Source organism: Mobula hypostoma, chromosome 10, assembly GCF_963921235.1.
Source record: "Mobula hypostoma chromosome 10, sMobHyp1.1, whole genome shotgun sequence".
Classification (NCBI taxonomy): domain Eukaryota; kingdom Metazoa; phylum Chordata; class Chondrichthyes; order Myliobatiformes; family Myliobatidae; genus Mobula; species Mobula hypostoma.
Window position 1 is genome coordinate 108,509,323 of NC_086106.1, and position 25,506 is coordinate 108,534,828.

Below are 25,506 nucleotides of genomic sequence, written 5' to 3' on the forward strand. Positions count from 1 at the left end.
GTAGATTTGTGATCCATTTGTATATCTTGTCTTGTATTTTAGAGCCAGTGTTGTCGGGTAAATACAGTCAGTCGCACTTTATTCTGGTACCTTCTGTACGTAATGAAGTTGCCACTGAGTGTACGTTCATGGTCTTCTGCTGCTGTAGCCCATCCACTTCAAGGTTTGGCATGTGTGGACAGAGATGCTGTTCTGCACACTACTGTTGTAGCACGTGGTTATTTGATTTACTGTCGCCTTCCTATCAGCTTGAACCAGTCTTGCCGTTCCCTGACCTTTGCTAAGGCATGTTTGCTGGCAGAACATGATGTTCTTTTTATTTTTCACACCATTCTCTGTAAACTCTACAGACTGTGTGAAAATCCAGGAGATCAGCAGTTTCTGAGATACTCAAACCATCTCATCTGGCACCAACAATCATTCCACAGTCAATATCACTTGGATCACATTTCTGTCCCATTCTGAGCACCTGACCCTGTCTGCATGTTTTTATTGGCTGATTATATATTTGCGTTAATGAGCAGGTGCATCTTTCTACTGAGTGTAGAAGTCAAACTATAGATATTGGCTATCTAAAGAGTTATAAATGCTCAGCAGGTAGGAAGAAACAAATTTGATGTTCCAGGTGTAAGATCTTTCACCAGTGGGTAGGTAAATGTGTTAAAAGGAAATCACTATCAGTCTAAGTATGTCATAGTCCACAATCCTTCAGTTGGCAGCCTCTTTCCTTTCCGTGTGTCTGTGTGCATTTTATTGGACATGAGCTCTTCAGACTATGTTCCCGCATTCATATTCAGCGAGAGTTGAATTGGGCATGGAAGATCTGATGTGGGCAGCTTGCTTCCTGGCCTGGACTAGATGCTGACTGATGGGTGTAGGCAGGCCTGGTCTTGACAAAAAGTCAATTAGTACTGAATTGGAATGTCTCTTCCTGAACTGAGTGGCTTGTTAGACCATGTCAGAAGGTGTATTTGGAGCTGTATGCAATTTGCTTGCCTGAAGGGTTTTAATAAACTCACTTGCAACAGAGCTCTAGTACACTGATCAGGGAGGGCACTGACAGTAAGGGTTATTATAAAATAGATGTGCTAAGTTTTGGAAATAATGTGCAAGTTGTCCTAAGTTCACCAGCCAGTGAAAGGGACAATGACTCAAAAAAAAGTTTCCACAATCTGTGGTTGACAGCATAGTGTTGCATTTGACTGTTAACCGAGAGAGTGAGTGCAAGGTCAAATGGATTTCAACATAAACCTATACTGACCCCTTTTAACCTTAAAACAGATAGGACAGAGTGCATGTCGAAAACTTACATGTGGTGTAAACAGAGCTGATGATCTTCATGCATTATTAAAAAGGTTGCCCATCAGATTTGGAACTGCAGTACAAAAGGAAAATACTGTAGCCCTATTTCCATTTTTTAAAAAAGTCTATAGTTTGGAGTACCACTCCCTATTATCCTGACGAAGGGTCTCGGCCTGAAACGTCGACTGTACCTCTTCCTAGAGACGCTGCCTGGCCTGCTGCGTTCACCAGCAACTTTGATGTGTGTTGCTTTAATTTCCAGCATCTGCAGAATTCCTGTTGTTTGCGTTCTAATCCTGCTCCTGTATCTTGTGGCCTAAGGCTTTTGTACCTCATACCTAGTAGTGATAATGAGAAGATGGTGGGGCTTTCTTCTGGCAGTGCTCCATGGAGATGTGCTTGGTGACAGGGAGGGCTTTCCCTGTGAAGGACTGGGTTGTGTCCACCACTACTACCGTACCCCAGGCACGAGTCGGGAGTGCAGCAGAACAATTGCCATGCGGTTGCATTGGTGCAACTTGCACTAGTGTTGCTTGGGGGGGCGATGCTGCGACCTTGAATTTTAAAATTTGTGGGCGGTGCATGGCTTGGGGGCCTTGTGAATGCCAAGGAGTAATGATGAGGACAGCACAGTGGCAAAGTGCTGTCGGGCAATTTTTTTCACACAAGGTGCAGTGTGTGAAGGCGATGGTTCATCAGCAACTTGGCAACAACCACTGAAGAAGTGTGTTCTGATTTATTCTGGATAGTCCGATGCAACGTATTGTAAACTCATTGCACATTTGTTGATGAGGAAGCACAGACTGAGATAAACAGAATGAGAGAGCCAGACAAGAAGGAAAATGGATAATGTACAGGCTTAAAAAATAAAGTTGAGGCCAGGATGTAACCGGGTTCTCTTGGTAGATCTGATATTCAGCAATGTAATCAAGATATGAATAAAACATGATCTTGAAGCAAAATGTTCATATGCTGGATATCTGAAATAACAAAGTGCTAGAAATATCAAGATCAGGCAATAACTGTGAAGACAGAAACAATTAGCCTCAACGACCTATGATTTGAAGTGAATCATAATATAACAGTATATTTTCTCATTATGTTTGTGTGCCTACTGAGTGGACATTGTGAATGTCTTTGTGACATGAACCCCATGTCACAGCTCCATAGAAGCAAGTGAGGTCATTTTGAGCTCTGTGTGAAAATTGGGTTTACATTTTTTTTTGGGAGGGGGGAGTGGCCTACTTCTGAGAAAAACAAACCAAATGTGATTCTATCAACTTAACTGTAAATAAGTGGGTGTGCTGCACATTATTTGAGAGCCTCGCCTTTTTCCTCGAGCTCTGTGCAACCTTATTGGAAGCCATTTCCATGATGAAAGAGTTCTAAATCTCTTGTCTGTGCTGTCACTAATGCCTAGCATCCGTAAGTAAATCCTGATAGTTTAACTTTGAAGCAATGGTAGAACTTGCTGCCCTTCTGATGAGAGCAGGCAAACGTTTCAAGCATCTAATGTGATCTTTTGATTAGAAGGCAATCAGATCAGATATATAATCACTGACATGGCATAAAATTTGTTTTTGTGTCAGCAGTGCAGTGCAAGTCATGGCATTACCGTAAGTTACAAGATAATTAGTTCAAATAGAGGGGAATGTGAGGTGGTGTCAATGGAATGCTCAGAAACCTGATAGCTGAGATAGTGGTTGTTGTTCTTCTCCTTCTTCTCCGCACCTTGTGGCGCATCGGTCAACAACCTTGCCGTTTCTTTTGCATTTTTGTCTATTTTTTTTTTAACGAGGCTAACTCGACGCTCAACCCAGCAGAGGTGGACAGCATGCAAGGAGCCGGCCGGATTCAAACCCAGGACCACTGGCCTCGAAGTCTGGTGCAGATGCCACTACACCACCCGGTCGGCAGCCGAAAGGAAGAAATTGTTCTTAAACTTGTTGACTGTGGGCCTCCTCCTTGATGGTACTAAAGAGAAGAGGGCGTGTCCTGGATGATGAAGATCCTTGGTGATGGATGCAACTGCCTCGAGACACCACCTTGTAAAAACTCCCTCAATGGTGGGGAACGTTGTGCCTGTGGAGTAAGTGGCTGAGTCTATAACACTCTGTAGCTCCTTGCCTCCATGATGAAAGCACACAGAATGCTCTCCACTGTAGATTGTAGAAATTTGTGGGAGTCCTTGGTGATATACCTATACCAACTCCAAATGAAGTAGAGCTGCTGGCATTCCTTCTTCATGATTGCATCAATGTGTTAAGCCCAGGATGGATCCTTTTGAGATGTTGGCATCCAGGGGCTTGAAGCTGCTCACCTTTTCCACCACTGACCCCTCAGTGAGGACTGGTGTGTGTTCTGACTTTCCCCCTTCCTGAACTCCACAATCAATTCCTTGCCCTTGCTGATGTTGGGTGAGAGGCTGTTGTTCCAACACTACTCATCGGCTGATCTCTCCCGTATTGCCTCATCTTCAACATCAGTAACATGTGTCAGCTGCAAATTTGCACGTGTCACTTGAATTGTGCTTAACCCCGCAGTCCTGGGTGTAGAGAGAATGGCACAGTGGGCTAAGCACACATCCTTGAGGTGCGCCTGTGTCGACTTGTCAGCGAGACGTTGTTACTGATCCATATTGACTGATCTCCCAAATGTTGAGGTCTCCTGATATCCCGGGAGCACGGATTCCACTTTGCAGGAGATCCTGCCTGCTGTGGTAACTTTATTTTGATGAAAACGTGTTGGTTTCAGGTTTACCCCAACACCACACCAGGGAGGAGGTTGTAGCGGGGTGAGGTGTCATGGGAAATGTAATTAAAAGATCATAACCACAGATTGGCTTTCCGATACTAAATGAGTGAACCATTAATCCAATACTGTGGGTTTATTTTTGTATAATTGACTCAATCACAACCGTAAGACAAAGGTATGGAATTAGGCCATTCAGCCCATCAGGTCTGCTCTGCCATTCCATCATGGCTGATTTATTATCTCTCTCAGCCCCATTAACCTGCCTTCTCCCTGTAACCTTTGGCACCCCGACTAATCCAGAACCTATCAACCTCCATGTTAAATATGCCCAATGACTTTGCCTACGCAGCCGTCTGTGGCAAAGAATTCCCCAGATTCAAAGTGCATTTATTATCAAAGTACATATACATTATACAGCCTTGAGATTTGTCTCCTCGCAGGCAGCCACAAAACGAGAATCCCAAAAGAACCATTTAGAAAAACAAATCAACAAACACCCAATGTGCAGAGAGAGTGGAAAGAAACACAAATCGTGCAAACAATAATAGCACGCGGTAGCATTCAGAATGAAGGTGAGTCCGTAGGTGTGAAGGCCGGAGCAGGCCCAAAGCCTCAGCCTCAGTTCTTCGCATAGCAGAGCTTACAGACATGAAGCCTGGAATAGGCCCGCAGCCCCAGTTCATCACATAGCAGAGCATGCAGACATGAAGGCCAGAGCAGGCCCACAGCCTCGGCCTTAGTGCAGCAAAAAGTGGAGCAGACATTGGTGCAGCAAGCAGAACCGGCCCAACCCTTGCTTCTGGCCTTGACACCCTGCCTTTTCAATCCACCCAGCCCAGTGTTTAAATTGTCCAAATACTGGATTGTTCTTCGCTGTAAGACCCGAGCCCCACCACATGGATAGATGGCGGTGTGCTTGGGCCCTGCTGCCACGTTCTGGCCCGTACCCGATCTTTCCAAATCAGCCCAGTGCTTAGATCGATCAGACCTCGCTCCGACAACTTCTCCTTGAACACACCTCGACCTCTCTCCATATCCGTCTCACACCCACACACCTCGGCCCTCGAGTCAGCCTTGTCTTTGCTCACCTCTTCGTTGTGCTGATTGCTTATCATAGTTTTTAACAGAAAATGTTATTAATAAAGTAGAGAATTTAGAATTTCCTTTTGGCTAAAGGAATTCCTCCTCATCACGATTTCTATTCTGAGGTTGTACCCTGTGATCCCAGACTCCCTCTATAGGAAACATCCTCTCCACATCTACTCTATCCATACCTTTCAAGATTAAATAGGTGTCAATGAGATATTCTTTCCCCCGCCCCCCCATTCTTCTAAACTCCAGTGAGTATAGGCCCAGAGGCCGTCAAATGCTCCTCCATATGTTAACCCTTTCATTCTTGAGAACCTCCTCTGGACTGTCTCTAAAGTCAGCACATCTTTTCTTGGATAAGAGGCCCAAAACTACTCTCAATACTCCAAATGCGGTCTCTGCAATACCGTAACACCTCAGCGTTACATCTTCGCTTTTGTATTCCAGTCCTCTCAAAAGGAATGCTAACATTGCATTTGTCTTCCTTACCACTGACTCAACTTGCAAGGTAACCTTTCGAGTTTTTTACACGGTGATTCTCAAGTCCCTTTGCACCTGTGATTTTTGAATTTTCTCCCTGTTTTTTTTAAAATAGTTTGCACCTTTATTCCTTTCACCAAAGTACATGACCATGCACTTCGCTACCCTATATTCCAGCTGCCACTTCTTTGCCCATTCTCCTAATCTGTCTGAGTCCTTCTGTAGACTTCCTGCTTCCTCAACACTATCTGCCTCTCTACCTATTGTCACATTGTCTGCAAAGTTATCAATTCTGTCATCCATTTTGGTGAGATGTAATGTGAAAAGAATTGGCCCTGATGCTGAAGAACACCACTAGTCATCGACAGCCAACTGGGGGGTGGGGGGGGGATCTCTTTATTCCCACTCTTTGCCTCTTGCCAGTCAACCTATCTTCTATCTTCAGGTCTGTATCACTGGTGTACGTTGTGAAATTTGTTTGGTGGCAGCAGTGCAGTGGAACTCATTTATTTTTTATATACAAACAACAGGAATTCTGCAGATGCTGGAAATTCAAGCAACATACATCAAAGTTGCTGGTGAACGCAGCAGGCCAAGCAGCATCTATAGGAAGAGGCGCAGTCGACATTTCAGGCCGAGACTCGGGTCTCGGCCTGAAACGTCGACTGCGCCTCTTCCTATAGATGCTGCTTGGCCTGCTGCGTTCACCAGCAACTTTGATGTATGTTGCTATTTTTTATATATGTATAATTACTACAAAAATAAGTGCAAAAAAAAACAAGTAATGTTGTAATGTTTCTGGGTTCATGGATTGTTCAGAAATCTGGTGGAGGGGAAGAAGCTTTTCCTAAACATTGAGTATGGGTCTTCAGGCTCGTGGACCTCCTTTCCGATGATAACACTGAGATGAGGGCACCTCTGGGATGGTAAGGAACCTTAACGACAGATGCTGCCTCTTGAAGATCCCCTCGGTTGGGGAAGGGATGTCCCTGTGATGGAACTGGCTGAGTCTACAACCCTTCGCAGAATTACAGTAGGCAGCACATTTGGAGGCAGCATACCATTGTTGTGATGCTGCCGGTCAGAGTGCTCTTTGCTGTAAACCTCCGCAAAAGTATAATGCGGCAATATTGGGCTGAGAAGGAGGAATTGAAGTGCAGCTTTCTTGTTTTAATCCATTAATAAATCTCATTTCATTCACGCCAATAATAAACGTCCTGCCACACGATGAAAGTGTTAAGCAATTCCTCCTTCAGTCACAGGCAACCCAATGAAGTCTTGTTCTTTGTCTTCCAATTCTGCGCATCACATCTGCTTTTCAAACTCCGTCGTCCAACATGTCATGTTAGTGGAAACTATTTAAGCGTGAGAGCATGTAATTCCTGTTTTATTAGTTCAGCTACCTTGGCTGAATTTCCTCTTTTCCCCCACCCATGTGTATTTATTTCTAAACAGGTTTCAAAATATTTGAACTCGTCCTGCATTAATGTACTCCTACAGAATTCAAATATAAACATTGCAAAAGCCGGATCTTGGATAAACAACTGTTCAAAAATGCCTCTTGGCCCCAGCTAAGATAGAAATACTCTTTTTGTTGAAGTTGATGACTTCAGCAGTCGTAACACGCGAGATAGAATAGCAGAAGCCTGCTGAACCATTTGGCCCATTGGGATTTATGCTGGGCAGAAATGGTCTTTATCTGGGCTGTTCTGAGATCTATGGTCTTGGACATTGTGGCTCATCTGGGTATTTCGTAAGTGATGTTGACAGTTCCTTCCTCTCTCGCTTTTCAGAAGCCTCACCACGCTTCTCAAATGAACATTCCCCCCCCCCCCGCTTCATTTTAGACAAATCCTTCCCTCTCTATATGCTGTAAACTGTACAAGTGTTCAGCTTGGTTTGGACAAGTACACCGCAACAGCTGTAATATTTGTAACCGTAATTTCTTGTGTACTACCTGATTCCCTGGGCTATTGGGAGATGAAGAAATTCAGTAAAAAAACGATTGAGCCTATTAAAACTCTCTTTGCAGTATACTAAAAAAGGATATGGATTGGGTGATGTGTGATGTGAAGGGTTTGTAGACTGTTTGTTTTTAAGCCATTATGTGATTGGGAGGGGTGTCTAGATGGTAATGAGATCTGCTTATTGGGGAATATAATTGTCCTTGCTGCCTGTCTGTGCCCCTTTTGACTATGGATGTTGGCATAGCTGATAAACATAGAAACATAGAAACATAGAAAATAGGTGCAGGAGTAGGCCATTCGGCCCTTCGAGCCTGCACCGCCATTTATTATGATCATGGCTGATCATCCAACTCAGAACCCAGCCTTCCCTCCATACCCCGTGACCCCTGTAGCCACAAGGGCCATATCTAACTTCCTTTTAAACATAGCTAATGAACTGGCCTCAACAGTTTGCTGTGGCAGAGAATTCCACAGATTCACCACTCTCTGTGTGAAGAAGTTTTTCCTAACCTCGGTCCTAAAAGGCTTCCCCTCTATCCTCAAACTGTGACCCCTCGTTCTGGACCTCCCCAACATCGGGAACAATCTTCCCGCATCTAGCCTGTCCAATCCCTTTAGGATCTTATACGTTTCAATCAGATCCCCCCTCAATCTTCTAAATTCCAACGAGTACAAGCCCAGTTCATCCAGTCTTTCTTCATATGAAAGACCTGCCATCCCAGGAATCAATCTGGTGAACCTTCTTTGTACTCCCTCTATGGCAAGGATGTCTTTCCTCAGATTAGGGGACCAAAACTGCACACAATACTCCAGGTGTGGTCTCACCAAGGCCTTGTACAACTGCAGTAGTACCTCCCTGCTCCTGTACTCGAATCCTCTCGCTATAAATGCCAGCATACCGTTCGCCTTTTTCACCGCCTGCTGTACCTGCATGCCCACTTTCAATGACTGGTGTATAATGACACCCAGGTCTCGTTGCACCTCCCCTTTTCCTAATCGGCCACCATTCAGATAATAATCTGTTTTCCTATTTTTGCCACCAAAGTGGATAACTTCACATTTATCCACATTAAATTGCATCTGCCATGAGTTTGCCCACTCACCCAACCTATCCAAGTCACCCTGCATCCTCTTAGCATCCTCCTCACTGCTAACACTGCCACCCAGCTTCGTGTCATCCGCAAACTTGGAGATGCTGCATTTAATTCCCTCATCCAAGTCATTAATATATATTGTAAACAACTGGGGTCCCAGCACTGAGCCTTGCGGTACCCCACTAGTCACCGCCTGCCATTCTGAAAAGGTCCCGTTTATTCCCACTCTTTGCTTCCTGTCTGCTAACCAATTCTCCACCCACACCAATACCTTACCCCCAATACCATGTGCTTTAAGTTTGCACACTAATCTCCTGTGTGGGACCTTGTCAAAAGCCTTTTGAAAATCCAAATATACCACATCCACTGGTTCTCCCCTATCCACTCTACTAGTTACATCCTCAAAAAATTCTATGAGATTCGTCAGACATGATTTTCCTTCCACAAATCCATGCTGACTTTGTCCGATCATTTCACCGCTTTCCAAATGTGCTGTTATCACATCCTTGATAACTGACTCCAGCAGTTTCCCCACCACCGACGTTAGGCTAACCGGCCTATAATTCCCCGGTTTCTCTCTCCCTCCTTTTTTAAAAAGTGGGGTTACATTAGCCACCCTCCAATCCTCAGGAACTAGTCCAGAATCTAACGAGTTTTGAAAAATTATCACTAATGCATCCACTATTTCTTGGGCCACTTCCTTAAGCACTCTGGGATGCAGACCATCTGGCCCTGGGGATTTATCTGCCTTCAATCCCTTCAATTTACCTAACACCACTTCCCTACTAACATGTATTTCGCTCAGTTCCTCCATCTCACTGGACCCTCTGTCCCTTACTATTTCTGGAAGATTATTTATGTCCTCCTTAGTGAAGACAGAACCAAAGTAATTATTCAATTGGTCTGCCATGTCCTTGCTCCCCATAATCAATTCACCTGTTTCTGTTTGCAGGGGACCTACATTTGTCTTTATCAGTCTTTTCCTTTTTACATATCTATAAAAGCTTTTACAGTCCGTTTTTATGTTCTCTGCCAGTTTTCTCTCATAATCTTTTTTCCCCTTCCTAATTAAGCCCTTTGTCCTCCTCTGCTGAACTCTGAATTTCTCCCAGTCCTCAGGTGAGCCACTTTCTCTGGCTAATTTGTATGCTACTTCTTTGGAATTGATACTATCCCTAATTTCTCTTGTCAGCCACGGGTGCACTACCTTCCTTGATTTATTCTTTTGCCAAACTGGGATGAACAATTGTTGTAGTTCATCCATGCAACCTTTAAATGCCTGCCATTGCATATCCACCGTCAATCCTTGAAGTGTCATTTGCCAGTCTATCTTAGCTAATTCATGTCTCATACCTTCAAAGTTACCCCTCTTTAAGTTCAGAACCTTTGTTTCTGAATTAACTACGTCACTCTAAAGCAGCAGAGAATGGCAGAGCTATCAGGAAAATAGCATAACATTGCCCTCGCCAGCTCACAGGTATGTGAAACATGCATCTTTTATCTATACTGTCTGAACTTGTGCAGCTTCAGGGTGGGTTGGCAAGTTTGCAGACGACACAAAGATTGGTGGTGTTGTAGATCGTGTAGAGGATTGTTAAAGATTGCAGAGAGACATTGATAGGATGCAGAAGTGGGCTGAGAAGTGGCAGATGGAGTTCAACCCAGAGAAGTGTGAGGTGGTAAAACACTTTGGAAGGACAAACTCCAAGGCAGAGTACAAAGTAAATGGCAGGATACTTGGTAGTGTGGAGGAGCAGAGGGATCTGGGGGTACATGTCCACAGATCCCTGAAAGTTGCCTCACAGGTGGATAGGGTAGTTAAGAAAGCTTATGAGGTGTTAGCTTTCATAAGTCGAGGGATAGAGTTTAAGAGTCGCAATGTAATGATGCAGCTGTAGCGGTGTGCTACACACAGCGCTAGAATAACCACACCGAGTTGGTGAGTTGGAGTTGCGATGAAGAGATTTATTCAAACTTCGTGGCCTGCTTTAAAGTCTTTCCGTTCCCGCCCTCCCTGGGGCGGGACTGCTGTGGGGAATGCATATTCCCAGACCCTTTCCGCGCGTGGGATTTTCCCCCTGCTGGTGAAGATGGCCTGGCGCCCTTTTTGGGGCTGGCCTTCTGCCTGTGCGCGCTGTTTTGTGAGCCGGTTCGTGGGTGCTAGAAAGTGGGTCGCCACACAGCTCTATAAAAATCTGGTTAGGCCACACTTGGAGTACTGTGTCCAGTTCTGGTCACCTCACTATAGGAAGGATGTGGAAGCATTGGAAAGGGTACAGAGGAGATTTACCAGGATGCTGCCTAGTTTAGAGAGTATGCATTATGATCAGAGATTAAGGGAGCTAGGGCTTTACTCTCTGGAGAGAAGGAGGCTGCGAGGAGACATGATAGAGGTGTACAAGATATTAAGAGGAACAGATAGAGTGGACAGCCAGCGCCTCTTCCCCAGGGCACCACTGCTCAATACAAGACGACATGCTTTAAAGTAAGGGGTGGGAAGTTGAAGGGGGATATTAGAGGAAGGTTTTTTACTCAGAGAGTGGTTGGTGTATGGAATGCACTGCCTGAGTCAGTGGTGGAGGCAGATACACTATTGAAGTTTAAGAGACTACTAGACAGGTATATGGAGGAGTTTAAGGTGGGGGGGTTATATGGGAGGCAGGGTTTGAGGGTCGGCACAACATTGTGGGCCGAAGGGCCTGTACTGTGCTGTACTATTCTTTGTTCTATGTTCTATGTTCATAAAAGACAGTGTGCCAGATGACGTAGCACAGCATCAACTCCAATATACGCTTCAGTGTGTTTTCTAGTTGATGTTTGTGCTTTCAAAGGGAGTTGCACTTTGTAAAAATCTATGTAGCCCAGTCCATCGAAGGAAAAACCCTCCCTACTATTGAGCACAACCACAACAAAACAGGGACCTCCGCCATCCAAGCCATATTCTCTTCTCACTTGTTGCCATCCAGAAGGAGGTACGGGAACCTTGGGATCCACACTACCAGGTTCAGGTATAGTTGTAACCCTTCAACCATCAAGCTCCTGAACCAGCGAAGTTAACTTCATTCACCACTGAACTGATTCCACAACCCATGGACCCTTTTTCAAAGACGCTTCAAACTCGTGTTCTCAGTATTCATTTACTTATTATTATCCTTGTATTTGCACAGATGTCTCCTTTTGCAAATTGGCTGTTTGTCAGTCTTTGTTGGTGCGTCGTTTTTCACTAATTCTATTGTATTTCTTTGTTCTACTGTGAATGCCTGCAAGAAAATGAATCTCAAGGTAGTATATGGTGACATGCATATGTTTTGATAAGAAATTTACTTTGAATTTGTCTTTTGACTGAGTTACTAGTTACAGAGGTTTGGTATGGTTTGTGACGATATTAGATAAACCTGTTCGGGGTATAAGCTGAGTGTGTCCTGTTCCTGCAATAAGTGTGTACTCTGCAAATTGGTGGGACTTATAGGCATGATATATTGGCAAAAGTTTAAATATTTTAGATCAAGTTAATCATGCAGAGTGCTGAAAGGAAATACTTGGCATTTATATAATACTTTATAGGATTCTGAATTTCATGCCATCTTTCTTAGCCAATGAAATGCCTTTTCCCTGAGGTGCAATTATGGTTGTAACGTTGAGAATTTACAGCTAATTGGTGCATAGAAGGGCACCTCCATGGTGGAGAACCATGCTGATGTATTATGTTAATGACGGACATGTTAAAATATGAAGATGTCTCCAATGCTCTAAATTGTGTCAGGGAATGTCCTCAAGGAGAAATGAGGCCTTGGTTTCTAATTAAGTCAACCTTTGACAGTGAGGATCTGGCTTTGATCAAGTGCCATTAAAAACAGGAAGTGCTGGAAGTAGTCGAGATTAGATGGTTTGTGTTTCGGGCTGATGAGCTATTGTCAGCGTGTTTATGTGGTAGCAGGGAAGCCAACTTTAATGGTGAGGAGGCTGGACAGAATGGAGTGCGAGGGTGTATGGTAGGAGGAATGGAGTGCCGACCAAAGGTAAAATGGATTGGAGTTGGGATAAATAAGGAAGCAAGTTTTAAATGGGGAAAGCAAAATGATTATATAAAATTACAAAAAGAGAAATGTGGAGCTTTAGAAGTTTGAATTGCAAAAGCTGAAATTGTTCATTATCTGTTTTGAGTCTAGAGGTTGCATTGCACCCAGTCAGAGGAGACTGTTCATTGAGCTTGTGTTGAGCTTTGGAAAGCCAAATTCAGAGGTCAGAGTGTCATGGGAATGAAATAGATGGGTGCTTGATAATTCTGGGCCACCTTTGCAGGCATTGGGGTTAGGGTTATTTAGTTTTCATCCCCAGTTTAAAGGGATACTGTTCTGTGCAGTACACTGAATTGGAAGAAATGATATTGTGTTGCCTTCAGAATCAGGTTTATTATCACCAGCATGTGATGTGAAATTTGTTAACTTAGCAGCAGTTCAGTGCAATACATAATCTAGCAGAGAGGAAAAAATAATAACAATAAATAAATAAAACTAATAAGCAGGTAATCAATTATGTATATTGAATAGATTTTTTTAAATGTGCAAAAACAGAAATACTGTATATTTTTAAAAAAAAGGTGAGGTCGTGTCCAAAGGTTCAATTTCTATTTAAGAATCGGATGGCAGAGAGGAAGAAGCTGTTCCTGAATCGCTGAGTGTGTGCCTTTGGGCTTCTGTACCTCCTCCTACCTGATGGTAACAGTGAGAAAAGGGCATGCCCTGGGTGCTGGAGGTCCTTAATAATGGATGCTGCCTTTCTCACTTGGGTAGTGAGGAACTATAAAGGGAGCATGTATTGGTGAAGATGGAATTTTTAACCAAAGCATTATAAAGGGAGTGGTCCCTTTATGAATTGTTGACATAGAGAAAAAGAGATTGTGTCTGGTGATGACATCCTGCTGTAGTTCCCAGAAAATCCAGAGGGATTATCGGATTATTAGTTGAATGGAGAGGCTGCTAGGGTGGAAGGTGAGAATCAGGGTAACCCTGCAATAGTTCTGTGCAGGAAGAGATGGGAAAAGAGCAGGATTACATAAAAAGCAGCAGAGATGTTGGAAGCAGAATAATTGTATAAAATTACTGAGTGAAAAATGTGAGGTTTTAGAAATATGAAATGCTCAGAATCTTGAGATAGTTGAGGGTACTGTCAACAATAATTGACAGAATTCATGGTGTTCTCTGTAGAATTTTTAACCCACAACCATTAAACTCCAAGATCAACTAATTGCACTGAGTCATAGATTTTTAGTTGCGATCAAGGAGTGTAAGTAACAAAGAGTATCTGGACTTGCTAATATGAACAATTTGTTTTGCTTCTGTTTTTTTTGGCAGGTTTAAACCAATCCAAAAATACAGGAACTGCCAAACGACCTGAAGAATTACCAAAGTAGGATCCCTTGTAAGTACTTGAACACCACATAGAAATGTGCTTCTAATAATCCGTTCACCAGCATAGCTCCTTTACAGAGAGACCATTAGCTGTTTGTACAATGACCCTGGAGGATCTTCACCTGGAAATCAAGATGCAATTTTGTTAAATAATGTTGATAATGTATTTTAAATGCTAAGCAACAAGGAGTAGAAGTGATTTGCTGTTGAACCAACTCAGCCATAACCTGTGCAATTATTTTACAGCCTGTGAGAATTGTGTTGCTTTATTTGAACTATATGCTAGAATTGTTCAGAACCCAAAGTCCAGAATTTAGACAACTTTTTTCATATGCGTATTGTGAGGCACCTTGATATTTTTGATGCAGCTGCTGTATAACTAGAGGTGGATGTGATCAATAGTGCTGTGGTCTGTCATTTTAGCCCAGGTATTTTTTTTTCTCTGAAACTCTATTAATGAAGTTTCTTGTATGAATGTTCTTCAAATTGCATAGTGATTTTAAGGAATGCTGTTTCATTGTGTTTCTGACTGGATTATGGTCATGTACAAGGAGAAATAACACTTTACTGGTATACTTAAATATTTTTTGTTCCCTGCTTTGTGATTACTTTTCCTTTGGGCTGGAAGAAGCCAAAATTGCCAGTGTTTTAGTTATACTAGCTCATCTCTAGTTGTATTACTGTAACAGGGTCACAGTGAATGTTAAGCTGTTTTTTAAAAGCTCCAGACATACAGTGTGCAGTCTAGATCTTAAACTATTTCCCTTTGACTTTATTTTGTCAAAGCGGTACAGAAAACATGGCGAGCAAGCTGCTGAACTGATTTTAAAAGGGAAAGCCACAGTCTGCAAGTCTGATGTGCATTTAAAGTGATTAATGTGTGTGTTTATGCGCTTTTGCAAGTTAACATGGGAAGTAAGAGCTTCATGTTTTAAACTGCATTCTGTGTGGCCCACTTGGTGACTCGATGTCTAACTGGACTCCCATCAGCACAAGATTCTGAACTGATGGATTCACATTCGTTGGGGGCATGTATGGGAATCTGCATCTGACTGCTTCTGAATGGGGATGTTAAAGAGACATTTTATATGGATACGTGCAGAAACATGTATCCTCAATTTAAAGGGCTTTTGCCCCTGCTAATCCTTCCTGCACATGCCTGTGAATTCACTGCATCATACCACTTTAATCTTCTCACTGCTAAATGTCTGTATTAGTTAGTATGTTAACTATGGTACTAACTTGTCCAATTTCTCTTTCTCCTGCGCTCCATTTATTGTGAACTGACCAGTGCCTGCTCCTGGCTTATAAAACGGTGGTGTAGCTTTCACTTTAGCGTCTTTTCTCTTTCCTGATCACGTCACACTCCAGCATTGCTTTAGTTGTACTGCACTTCTGCAACTTCTGGAAGCTGAGCCAAGAAGCGTAGTCAGTTGACATTGAGAGACATTCAGTGGATTCTAGAAAGCTTCTTGCCTCTGGGATTCCTAAAACTTGGAGGAGAAACAAATCCATCATGAACCTTAAACAAGAGGTGCCCCACATTTTCTTGCTTCCTGTCTACTTGCTGATGTGGTTATACACAGTGCTCACCTTTGTCCCATGGTATTTCCTCTCTGATGCAAAGAATAAAAAGGCCATGGCAAAACGAATCAAGGCAAAGCCCATATCTGAAAAACCCGGCAGTCCATTCCGCTCCGCCGACCACTTCGACTCCCTTGCCAGAGTGGACTTCCCTGGGCTGGATACACTGGACAAACTCTTTGAAGCAGCTGTAAAGAAGTTCCGGAAGAACAATTGTTTGGGTACGCGGGAGATGTTGAGTGAAGAAAACGAAGTTCAGACCAACGGCAAAGTGTTTAAGAAGGTAAGAAACTCGTGGTGATATTAATTTACAAATTGTACAAGCAACATTAGAGCAGAAAGGGGAGGAGTTTTGGTTGCAACGATACTTTGTCCCTGTGCAACCAGACTAGATTAAAGCTTGTGCAAAGGATCAGGAGTTTCAGAGCAACTACTTCCTAACCCGGAGATGTAATTAACAGCAGATGCTGGAATCTGGAACAACATGCCAAATGCTGGTGGAAATTAGCAAGTCAGGTGGTATCTAAGGAGGAAAATGAGCAGCCGATCTGTACTTGACCTGAAAGTTTGACTGTATATTTCTGACCTACTAAGTTTCCTCCAGCTTCACTGTCAAGGTCTGCAGATAGTGAACGATGTTATTGGACCAGATAGGGAATGATGCTATTGGGCCAGATAGTGAACAATAGGTGAGGAGGCCACAAGCAATAGTTTTTGCCTGAGCATGCAGGTTTATTCATGTTGACCTAAACTCTATTTTCATGCAAGGGTCAAAGTAGAACCAATATCCTTTTCCACCTCTCCTGAGCAAGCAGACACTGGATGTCTTTTCTTCCCCTTTAAGGAGTTTGAGTCTTTTGGTTTTTTTTTCAGCTTCATGCTCATTCTAGCTCCTCCACAGAGCAAAATGCAAGTTGCCTTTTGGCATCAAGAAACATTTAAAATTATTCCATTTGCCAATTGTTGCCAAGTATTTTGAATTCCTTCTGGCATCTCTTTCCACACGTTCCCCTTTCCCCCTCAAACTCTTAAACCATAGAAATTAAGATTTTCCCCACCTCCACTCCACTGTCATGCAGTCCAATGCAGTGAATTGATTGAATTGATCCTGCTGATGTTTACACAAGGTATGGCATGTGTTGGGAGAAGTTGTGGAATGCACTAGATGCCTATCATTATCCTACCCTTCATCATACGTAAGCCTCAATAGCTTTTAAAAAAAAATTAGATGTAAAGATTAGCCTTACTTTTCACACATACGATGAGACATTTAAAACACACAGTGAACTGTGTTATTTTGTGTCAATGATCAACACAGTCCCGGGATTGTGCTGAGGGCAGCCTGCAAGTGTTTCTGGCACCAACATAACATGGCCAGAACTTGGTAACCCTGTCCTGTGTGTCTTTGGGACGTGGGAGGAAGCGAGAGCATGCAGAGGAAGCCCATGGGGATAATGTACAAGCTCCTTACAGTCAGCATCGGCAATCGAACCCCAGTTGGTAATCACTGGCACTGTAAAGCAGTTGTGCTATCTGCAGTGCTACCGTGCCACCCTGTAAATTTCTCAGGGCTTGTTCACTCACTTGGCCAAGTTTAGTATATGCTACTTCCAGGGTTGGATTCTGCGATGAGGTTGCTTTTGCGAAATGTCACTCAATAAGTTGTTGAATGTATCTGCCAACACACACACAATGCTGGTGGAATGCAGCAGGCCAGGCAGCATCTCTAGGAAGAGGTACAGTCAACGTTTCGGGCCGAGACCCTTTGTCAGGACTAACTGAAAGAAGAGCTAGTAAGAGATTTGAAAGTGGGAGGGGGAGGGGGAGATCCGAAATGATAGGAGAAGACAGGAGGGGGAGAGATGGAGCCAAGAGCTGGACAGGTGATTGGCAAAAGGGATATGAGAGGATCATGGGACAGGAGGCCTAGGGAGAAAGAAAAGTTGGGGGGGCACCAGAGGAGGATATAGTGAGAGGAACAGAGGGAGAAAAAGAGAGAAAGAAAGGGGAAAAAATAAATAACAGATGGGGTACGAAAGGGAGGAGGGGCATTAATGGAAGTTTGAGAAGTCAATGTTCATGCCATCAGGTTGGAGGCTACCCAGACGGAATATAAGGTGTTGTTCCTCCAACTTGTGTGTGGCTTCATCTTGACAGTAGAGGAGGCCGTAGATAGACATACCAGAATGGGAATGGGATGTGGAATTAAAATGTGTGGCCACTGGGAGATCCTGCTTTCTCTGGCGGACAGAGCGTAGGTGTTCAGCAAAGCGGTCTCCCAGTCTGCGTTGGGTCTCGCCAATACATAGAAGGCCACATCGGGAGCACCGGACGCAGTATATCACCCCAGCCGACTGACAGGTGAAGTGTCGCCTCACCTGGAAGGACTGTCTGGGGCCCTGAGTGGAGGTGAGGGAGGAAGTGTAAGGGCATGTGTAGCACTTGTTCCGCTTACAAGGATAAGTGCCAGGAGGGAGATTGGTGGGGGGAGCGCGAATGGACAAGGGAGTCACGTAGGGAGCGATCCCTGCGGAAAGCAGAGAGGGTAGGAGGAAAAGATGTGCTTCGTGGTGGGATCCCTTTGGAGATGACGGAAGTTACGGAGAATAATATGTTGGACCCGGAGGCTGGTGGGGTGGTAGGTGAGGATAAGGGGGACCCTATCCCTAGTGGGGTGGCGGGAAGATGGGGTGAGAGCAGATGTGCGTGAAATTGGAGAGATGCATTTGAGAACAGAGTTGATGGTGGAGGAAGGGAAGCCCCTTTTCTTTAAAAAAGAAGACATCTCCTTCGTCCTAGAATAAAAAAGCCTCATCCTGAGAGCAGATGCAGCGGAGACGGAGGAATTGCGAGAAGTGGATGGCATTTTTGCAAGAGTTAGGGTGGAAGGAGGAATAGTCCAGGTAGCTGTGAGAGTCTGTAGGCTTATAGTAGACATCAGTAGATAAGCTGTCTCCAGAGACAGAGACAGAAAGATCAAGAGAGGGGAGGGAGGTGTCGGAAATGGACCAGGTAAGTTTGAGGGCAGAGTGAAAATTGGAGGCAAAGTTAATGAAGTTTTTTTTTTCCTTTCTTTCTCTCTTTTTCTCCCACTGTCCCTCTCACTATATCTTCCTCTGGTGCTCCCCTCCCCCTTTCTTTCTCCCTCGGCCTCCCGTCCCATGATCCTTTCCCTTCTCCAGCCTTGTATCCCTTTTGCAAATCAACTTTCCAGCTCTTAGCTCCATCCCTCCCTCTCCTGTCTTCTCCTATCATTTTGGATCTCCCGCTCCCCCTCCCACTTTCAGATCTCTTACTAGCTCTTCTTTCAGTTAGTCCTGATGAAGGGTCTCTGCCGAAAACGTCGCCTGTACCTCTTCCTATAGATGCTGCCTGGCCTGCTGCGTTCCACCAGCGTTTTGTGTGTGTTGCTTGAATTTCCAGCATCTGCAGATTTCCTCGTGATTGCGAATGTATCTGTCTCCCGGTACCTTTTGCTTTGTTATTGATAGCTCATTTGTTATGACTTCCCTGCAGCTAATTCTTGGGGAATATAAATGGCTAACCTATGAGGAAGTCAGTCACCATGTAGATGCCTTTGGCAGTGGTCTCACTGCATTGGGACTGAAGGCAAAGGATATGATTGGCATCTTCTGTGAAACCAGGGCTGAATGGATGATTGCAGCTCAAGCTTGCTTCAAGTATAATTTTCCACGTAAGTATTTGATGGGCTCAATGCAAATTGAAAGGGGAGCAACTCATTGGGATTTACTCTGGTAACTGAACTAATTGGGATATGCTATGTCGCTGTTCAGTGAATTCTATTAATGTCAGAATTGGGTCTAGTATCACTGACATATGTCATGAAGTTTGTTGTTTTGTGGCTGCAGTACATTTAAAAAAAAAAAAAAATTACTGCAAATTACAGTTGGTGGTTGTCCATCATGTCTGATGATGACAGGAAACCTGTGCAGGAGAGTTTTTAAAGTGCAAAGCTGTTGCACTGGGGCATTTCCACTCTCTCGACATCAGAAGTCCAGGTCCAGTGGTATGAAGAAGCGTCACTAACCGGGATCTTCCTTGACTGCAGTAGATGACCATGACGTCTTCTGTGCCCTGTCATGCCCTTCGCTCTCCACGGAGCGTTGCAGTACAGCCTTCCTAGCTGTCAAATCTCACTGTGGATTCATCCCCACAGACCACCGGAGATGATTTTATTTATTGAGATACAATGCGGAATAGGCCCTTCGAGCGATGCCTCCCAGTAAACCCCAGATTTAATCTGAGCCAAAATATAGGACCAATTAATTTACAAGCTGTGGACTGTGGGAGGAAACTGGAGCACCCAGAGGAAACCCACACAGCCACAGGGAGAATGTACAAACTCCTTACAGACAGTGGTGGAGTGTTGAACCCAGGTAGCCAGTACTATGAAGTGTTGTGCTAACCACCACACTACTGTGCCACCCAGTTTTGTAATAAGTTAAATAGGAAGTATAAATGATAAATAAGTAGTGTTCAGAAATCTAACAGCAAAGGGGAAGAAGCTGTTCCTAAAACGTTGAGCAGCTCTTCAGGCTTTTGTACCTCCTTCCTGATGGCAGTGATGAGAAGAGGATTTGGCCTGAGTAATGGATGTCCTTAAAGATGGATGCTGCTGCCTTGAGGCATCACCTTTTCAAGTTGTCACTTTTTTACTGTCATTTCAACCATAACTGCTGTTACAGCATACAGTAAAAATGAGACAATGTACTTCAGGACCATTGTGCTATATGAAACAATACAAAAACTACACTGAACTACGTAATATAACACAAAAACTACACTAGACTACAGGCCTACCCAGGACTGCGTAAAGTACACAGTACAGTGCAGGCATTACAATAAAGCAGAGGGCAGTAGGTTTGTAGTTCGATGGCTTGGGGGAAAACTGTTACATAAATAAACAGCTGAATGGTGGCATCCGGGATTCCATCCGTTTCTGTACTCCCGCCGAGTAATTCGTTGGAGTCGGATGCAGTCCAATTTGATGTCCATTGGAGAGCAGAATGGATGGGACAGCCAGCCGGCTAGGGCTTGCTTTTTTCCTGGCCTGGACTCCTGCCCGCTGGCCTCGCTTCGGCTTCCTCGCACACCGCTTACGACGTCTCCAACTCCGGCCACCGGCATCAAGCGACTCCAAGGACTGCGTGGATTCGAAGCTCGCTGTCTCTCTAGACTGCGTGAAAAGTCACAGACACAGACTGAAATTCCCTTGCAAGAGATTGTTACCCCTGGTTCCATTTACACGTCTTCTGTGCTGTGGGCTGGGATTGGCGCTGATTTCAAATCCACTTCAGAGAGGACAAAAGGGTCAAACTTTAACATGAATCTTTAATTCCTTAAAAGGTAAACCATCAGCCCACACAACACCGCAACCTCTTTTACCTGCATGGGTTGAAGTTTTGAAAAGAGGCTTGGATATGATTTAACAAACTTGCAGTGACTTGAAGGAGCTTCTATGCCTTCAGAGCCTCTCCGATATCTTGAAATGGTTTACAGAAAATGAACAGCTTCATATCTTGTCACTTTAACTTGGAAAACACTGCAACATTACCCGCCCCCCCCCCCCCCCCCCGCAGCAATGTGACAACCATAAAGTAATATAATTTTTTCCGGTGATTGTCGATTAGATATTTGTCAAACCATTTCTTGTATATAAGAAGAACAAAGCACAGAGGGCAATTGCTCAATAAACTGTGAAACACAGTTTGTCTGTCTTTCTGTGACGTTAGATTGCAGTGTGCTACAGGTCCACGTTAACTTCCCACTCTTAAACTGGGTCACCTATTCAGTTGTTTAAAGTTGGGAGAAAAGTATTAATGAAAGGAGTAGAAAGATGCGACGGTCCATTACCATTCTGGGTAAAAGAGCCAACTGCCTTATCACTGGCTTTTTCCATCACGGTTTTTATTTCCCTCAATTTGTACCGTCTATAGTTTCTAACTAGATTAGAAGCTAAACAGTTACTTTCAGAGCCCCAACAATTGCCAAACAAGTCACTCAGGAAAGCTCGTATTTCCTGGCGAGATGGAAAGAAACGGATGGTTTGTGTCTCGCATTGCTGAGTAATCTATGGGTGAAAATCAAACCCCGCATGTGTATTTTCCAAGTATGTCATATTTGAGTGGGATTCCTGATAATGACTTGCATCTGTGCTCCGTTTCGAAGGGAGTAACTTTTAATGTTTCCACACAATGATGTCATGTCAGTCAAGGATGGTTGATATTCCAGAGTTAATTTCAGATCTTTCCAGTCTCCTCTTCCCAGCAGCTACTTTCCCGGCTCTTCCCACACACTAAATATTTTTTCAAAACCACTGCAAGTGTACTGATGATTAACACAGAGTAACTAGGACACGCCGCTGTTAAATGCATTCAGTACTTCCCATTAAGCCTTAGCTGTGAATGTCTTCCAGTCACAATGTGTTTCCTGACTTTTTTGATCTTTTTTGACCTGATGATTAGCATTAGCCAAAAAGACCACCCATCTGCTTTTAAGACAGTATAACTGTGTCTATTTTGGAAGAGACCCCTGCTTTAATATCTTATCTGAAAGACAGGATCTCCAATAGAGTGACCTCACTGCCGCACTGACATCTTAATATAGTGGAGTTAGAACCCTGCAAATTTGAAAGAAAGTGACTCAAGTTGTCGAAGGTAACACATCCAAAGACCTAATAATGAGAGCTGGCCATACTTAGCAGATTGAGCAGCGTCAGAGGGAGAAACAGAGTTCAAATTTGCCTTCTACTCTGGATGTGTATTGGAAGGGGGAGAGTCCCTTGGCCGCCTATCTCATATGAAGGGTGGCACCTTTTGATGATGTCATATGTTCTGCACCGAGATGCCAATCAACTAATGCCACATTGAGTTTAGCTCTTAAGGCTACCATCAAGAGATTTATTTTTGCCTTTATTGTATGTGAAATGTTAATATTGAAATTGATTCCTATGTTTGCTGTGTATTTTGCATAGACTTCAATTAGAGTTATTTTGCTTTGACCTAGTTGTGACGATTTATGCTACCCTTGGAGAAGATGCTGTAGCTTATGGACTAAATGAATCTGATGTAACTCATCTTATCACAAGTGCAGAACTCCTTGACTCAAAGTTGAAGGTGAGTGTTAAACCTATAGAATACTGAAAGCTGAAGATGATCCCAGAAATGAAAGGGTTACATTTGAATGTTTAACGGGTCTAAGTCTCTACTCACTGGAGTTTAGGAGAATGAAGAGGGATCTCATTGAAACCTATCAAATATTGAAAGGCCTAGCTAGAGTAGATGTGGGGAGGATGTTTCATAGAGTGGGGAAGTCTAGGACCAGAGGACACAACCTCAGAATAGAAGGACGTCCCCTTAGAAAAGAGATGAGGGGAAATTTCCTTAGCCAGTGGGCAGAAAATCGGTGGAATTCATTACCACAGTGGAGTCCATGTCATTGGATATATTTAAAGTGAAGCTTGATAGGGGAACATCCGTTTAGAACAGAGATGAGGAGGACTTTCCTGAGCCAGGGTGTGGTAAATCTGTGGAATTCAAAATCACAGGCAGCTGAGGAGGAAGTTTTTGGGTATATTTAAAGTGGAGGTTGACAGGTTCTTGATTAGTAAGGGTGTTAAAGGTTATGTGGCGAGTGGGGTTGAGAGGGATAACAAATCAGCCATAATGGAATGGCACAGCAGGCTCAATAGGCTAAGTGGCCTAATTCTCCTTCTGTGTTATGGTCTTGTAAAAGAAATTTTTACACATCCCATTGCCTCTTACACAGATGAGTTGCAAATAACTTATTATAATCCATTATGAAATGATGAAGCAGTGTTTTGCTTTTTTGTATGATCTATCCTTGGGCAATGTCTCCCATATGAGGCGTCTTTTGAATATGCTCTTGAGTTTTATAAATGCTTATAATTTAAGGGTGAAATTTTTCTTAATGTTGTAAAAGTCATGCTGCAGCATGTGCAGAGAATGTTATATTATGCAAGCACCAGTTATAAAGTTTGTAGAGTGAATAAAAACTTAATGTTTTGATCCTTCAATGTGTGATCCACTTAGCTTTTATCAATGCATTTGATGTGTCCCAATGTTTCAATTTGACTAGTAAAAATGGAATTCAACTTGAAATTGTGAGTTCGATTTCAACATTTGAAAGTAATTTGGGTAGGTACATAGATGGAAAGGATCTGGAGGGCTATGGTCCAGGTGTAGGTTGATGGGATTAGGCAGATTAATTGTTTGGCATCGAAGGGCCTGTTTTATGTTGTTGTGGTCTATGACTCTATATAAATTAATTAGTTTAAAGTAATTGCCAATTTCTGTTGAGTCACAGTGACATGAAATTCTGATAGCTTACAGTGTAATACCAGTTATCATATTTCCTTAAACATTTAAGGCTATTTGGCCCATTGAATCAGTACTGGATCCCTTGTATAATTTCCTCCCCTCCCATATCTCAATCTATGTCCCTATAAACCCCGCTTTCACTCATGCCAGTTCATGGCTCATCTCCAATTCAACCTCCTGTGACCTCCATTAATGATAATTTAGAAATTACCTAAATAGTCTTACTATCATTAATTTCTAATTAACGATAATTTCTATCAGTCAACCTAGCTTTGGGATGTGGGAGGACACCAGAGCATCCACTGAATGCCACAAGGAGAACACGAGAGTAAATGGCGTCGCGGTTATAAGCAATCTCAAGTTACTTAAGTTGTGAGAAGATTTCAATTCCTGCATTGCCACTGTATATGACAATATTTTTAAAATATTTCTGCCAAGACTGGCCATGTTGAAAAGAAGGTAAGAATAAGTTCAAGAAAGACTGTTACTAAATAATTCAGTGACTGTCTTTCTTGAACTTGTTCTTACCATCTTAAATATAGATAAATTAGTTATATTAATAATAATCAGTCTGCAGGCTAGGGCCAAGGGTGGTGAGAGTGACTTGACAGTGTGGAAGGTGAGAGGCGTAGATCAAGTGGACAGCTAGAAACTTTTCGAAGGATGGAAATGGCCTATACAACAGTGCATAATTTTAAGATGATTGGAGGAAAGTAAATAGAAAACCATAGAAAAACTACAGCACAGAAACAGGCCTTTTGGCCCTTCTTGGCTGTCCCGAACCATTTTCTGCCTAGTCCCACTGACCTATAGAAACCATAGAAAAACTACAGCACAGAAACAGGCCTTTTGAAGGCACGGGGGGGGGGATGTTAGAGGTAAGTTTTTTGACAGCAGTGGGTGCATAGAAAGGGGTGATGGTGGAGGCAAATACATTAGGAACACTTAAGAAACTCTTAGATAGGCATAAGGATAAGAGGAAAAATAGAGATCTATATGTGAGGGAAGGGTTAGATTGATTGTAGAGTAGATTAACAGGTCACCACAACATGGGCTACAGGGCTTTTACTGTGCTATACAGTTCTATGTTAAAATTATTATTACTAAGTATTTGTTCTCTACAATCCTGTCTCTCTCAGACAGGTCTTCACGTACTTCTGCAATCCCCATCACCCCTTTCCCCACCACCACTCTGCAATCCTGTCTCTCTCAGGTCCCACCACCAGCTCTTGGGTCGTCGGTAACTCCATATTCCTCTCACCCCCACCATCCCTCAACACCCCAAACCTCCCTTCTCCTCAGACACTACCAACCCCCTCCACCCCACTTTTTGGTCCCAGCTCTCATCAATGGCTGATCTTCACTACTCCCTCTGACCTTGCCCTCTCTGAGGCAAAACGTTCTGTCCTCAGTAGGAACTTCACCTTTGTCCCCCTGCATCCACAGTCCAGTGAGTTCTGCACCC

General features: G+C 43.4%; 1 protein-coding gene across 8 annotated transcripts in view; it reads left to right on the forward strand.

Annotated features, from left to right (window-relative positions):
• Nucleotides 1-25,506, forward strand: part of LOC134353104 (long-chain-fatty-acid--CoA ligase 4-like) — a 92,946-nt gene that overhangs the window by 36,711 nt on the left and 30,729 nt on the right. For 3 of the 8 annotated variants that reach the window (XM_063061012.1, XM_063061014.1, XM_063061013.1), the window contains exons 2-5: nucleotides 14,041-14,107; nucleotides 15,389-15,964; nucleotides 19,198-19,375; nucleotides 22,708-22,817. In XM_063061012.1, the coding sequence (XP_062917082.1) occupies nucleotides 15,614-15,964; nucleotides 19,198-19,375; nucleotides 22,708-22,817 (639 nt within the window). In that variant the 5' untranslated portion in view covers nucleotides 14,041-14,107; nucleotides 15,389-15,613. The remainder of the gene's footprint in view (nucleotides 1-14,040; nucleotides 14,108-15,388; nucleotides 15,965-19,197; nucleotides 19,376-22,707; nucleotides 22,818-25,506) is intronic. The other 5 variants (XM_063061017.1, XM_063061020.1, XM_063061019.1 and 2 more) reach the window with 2 other exon arrangements.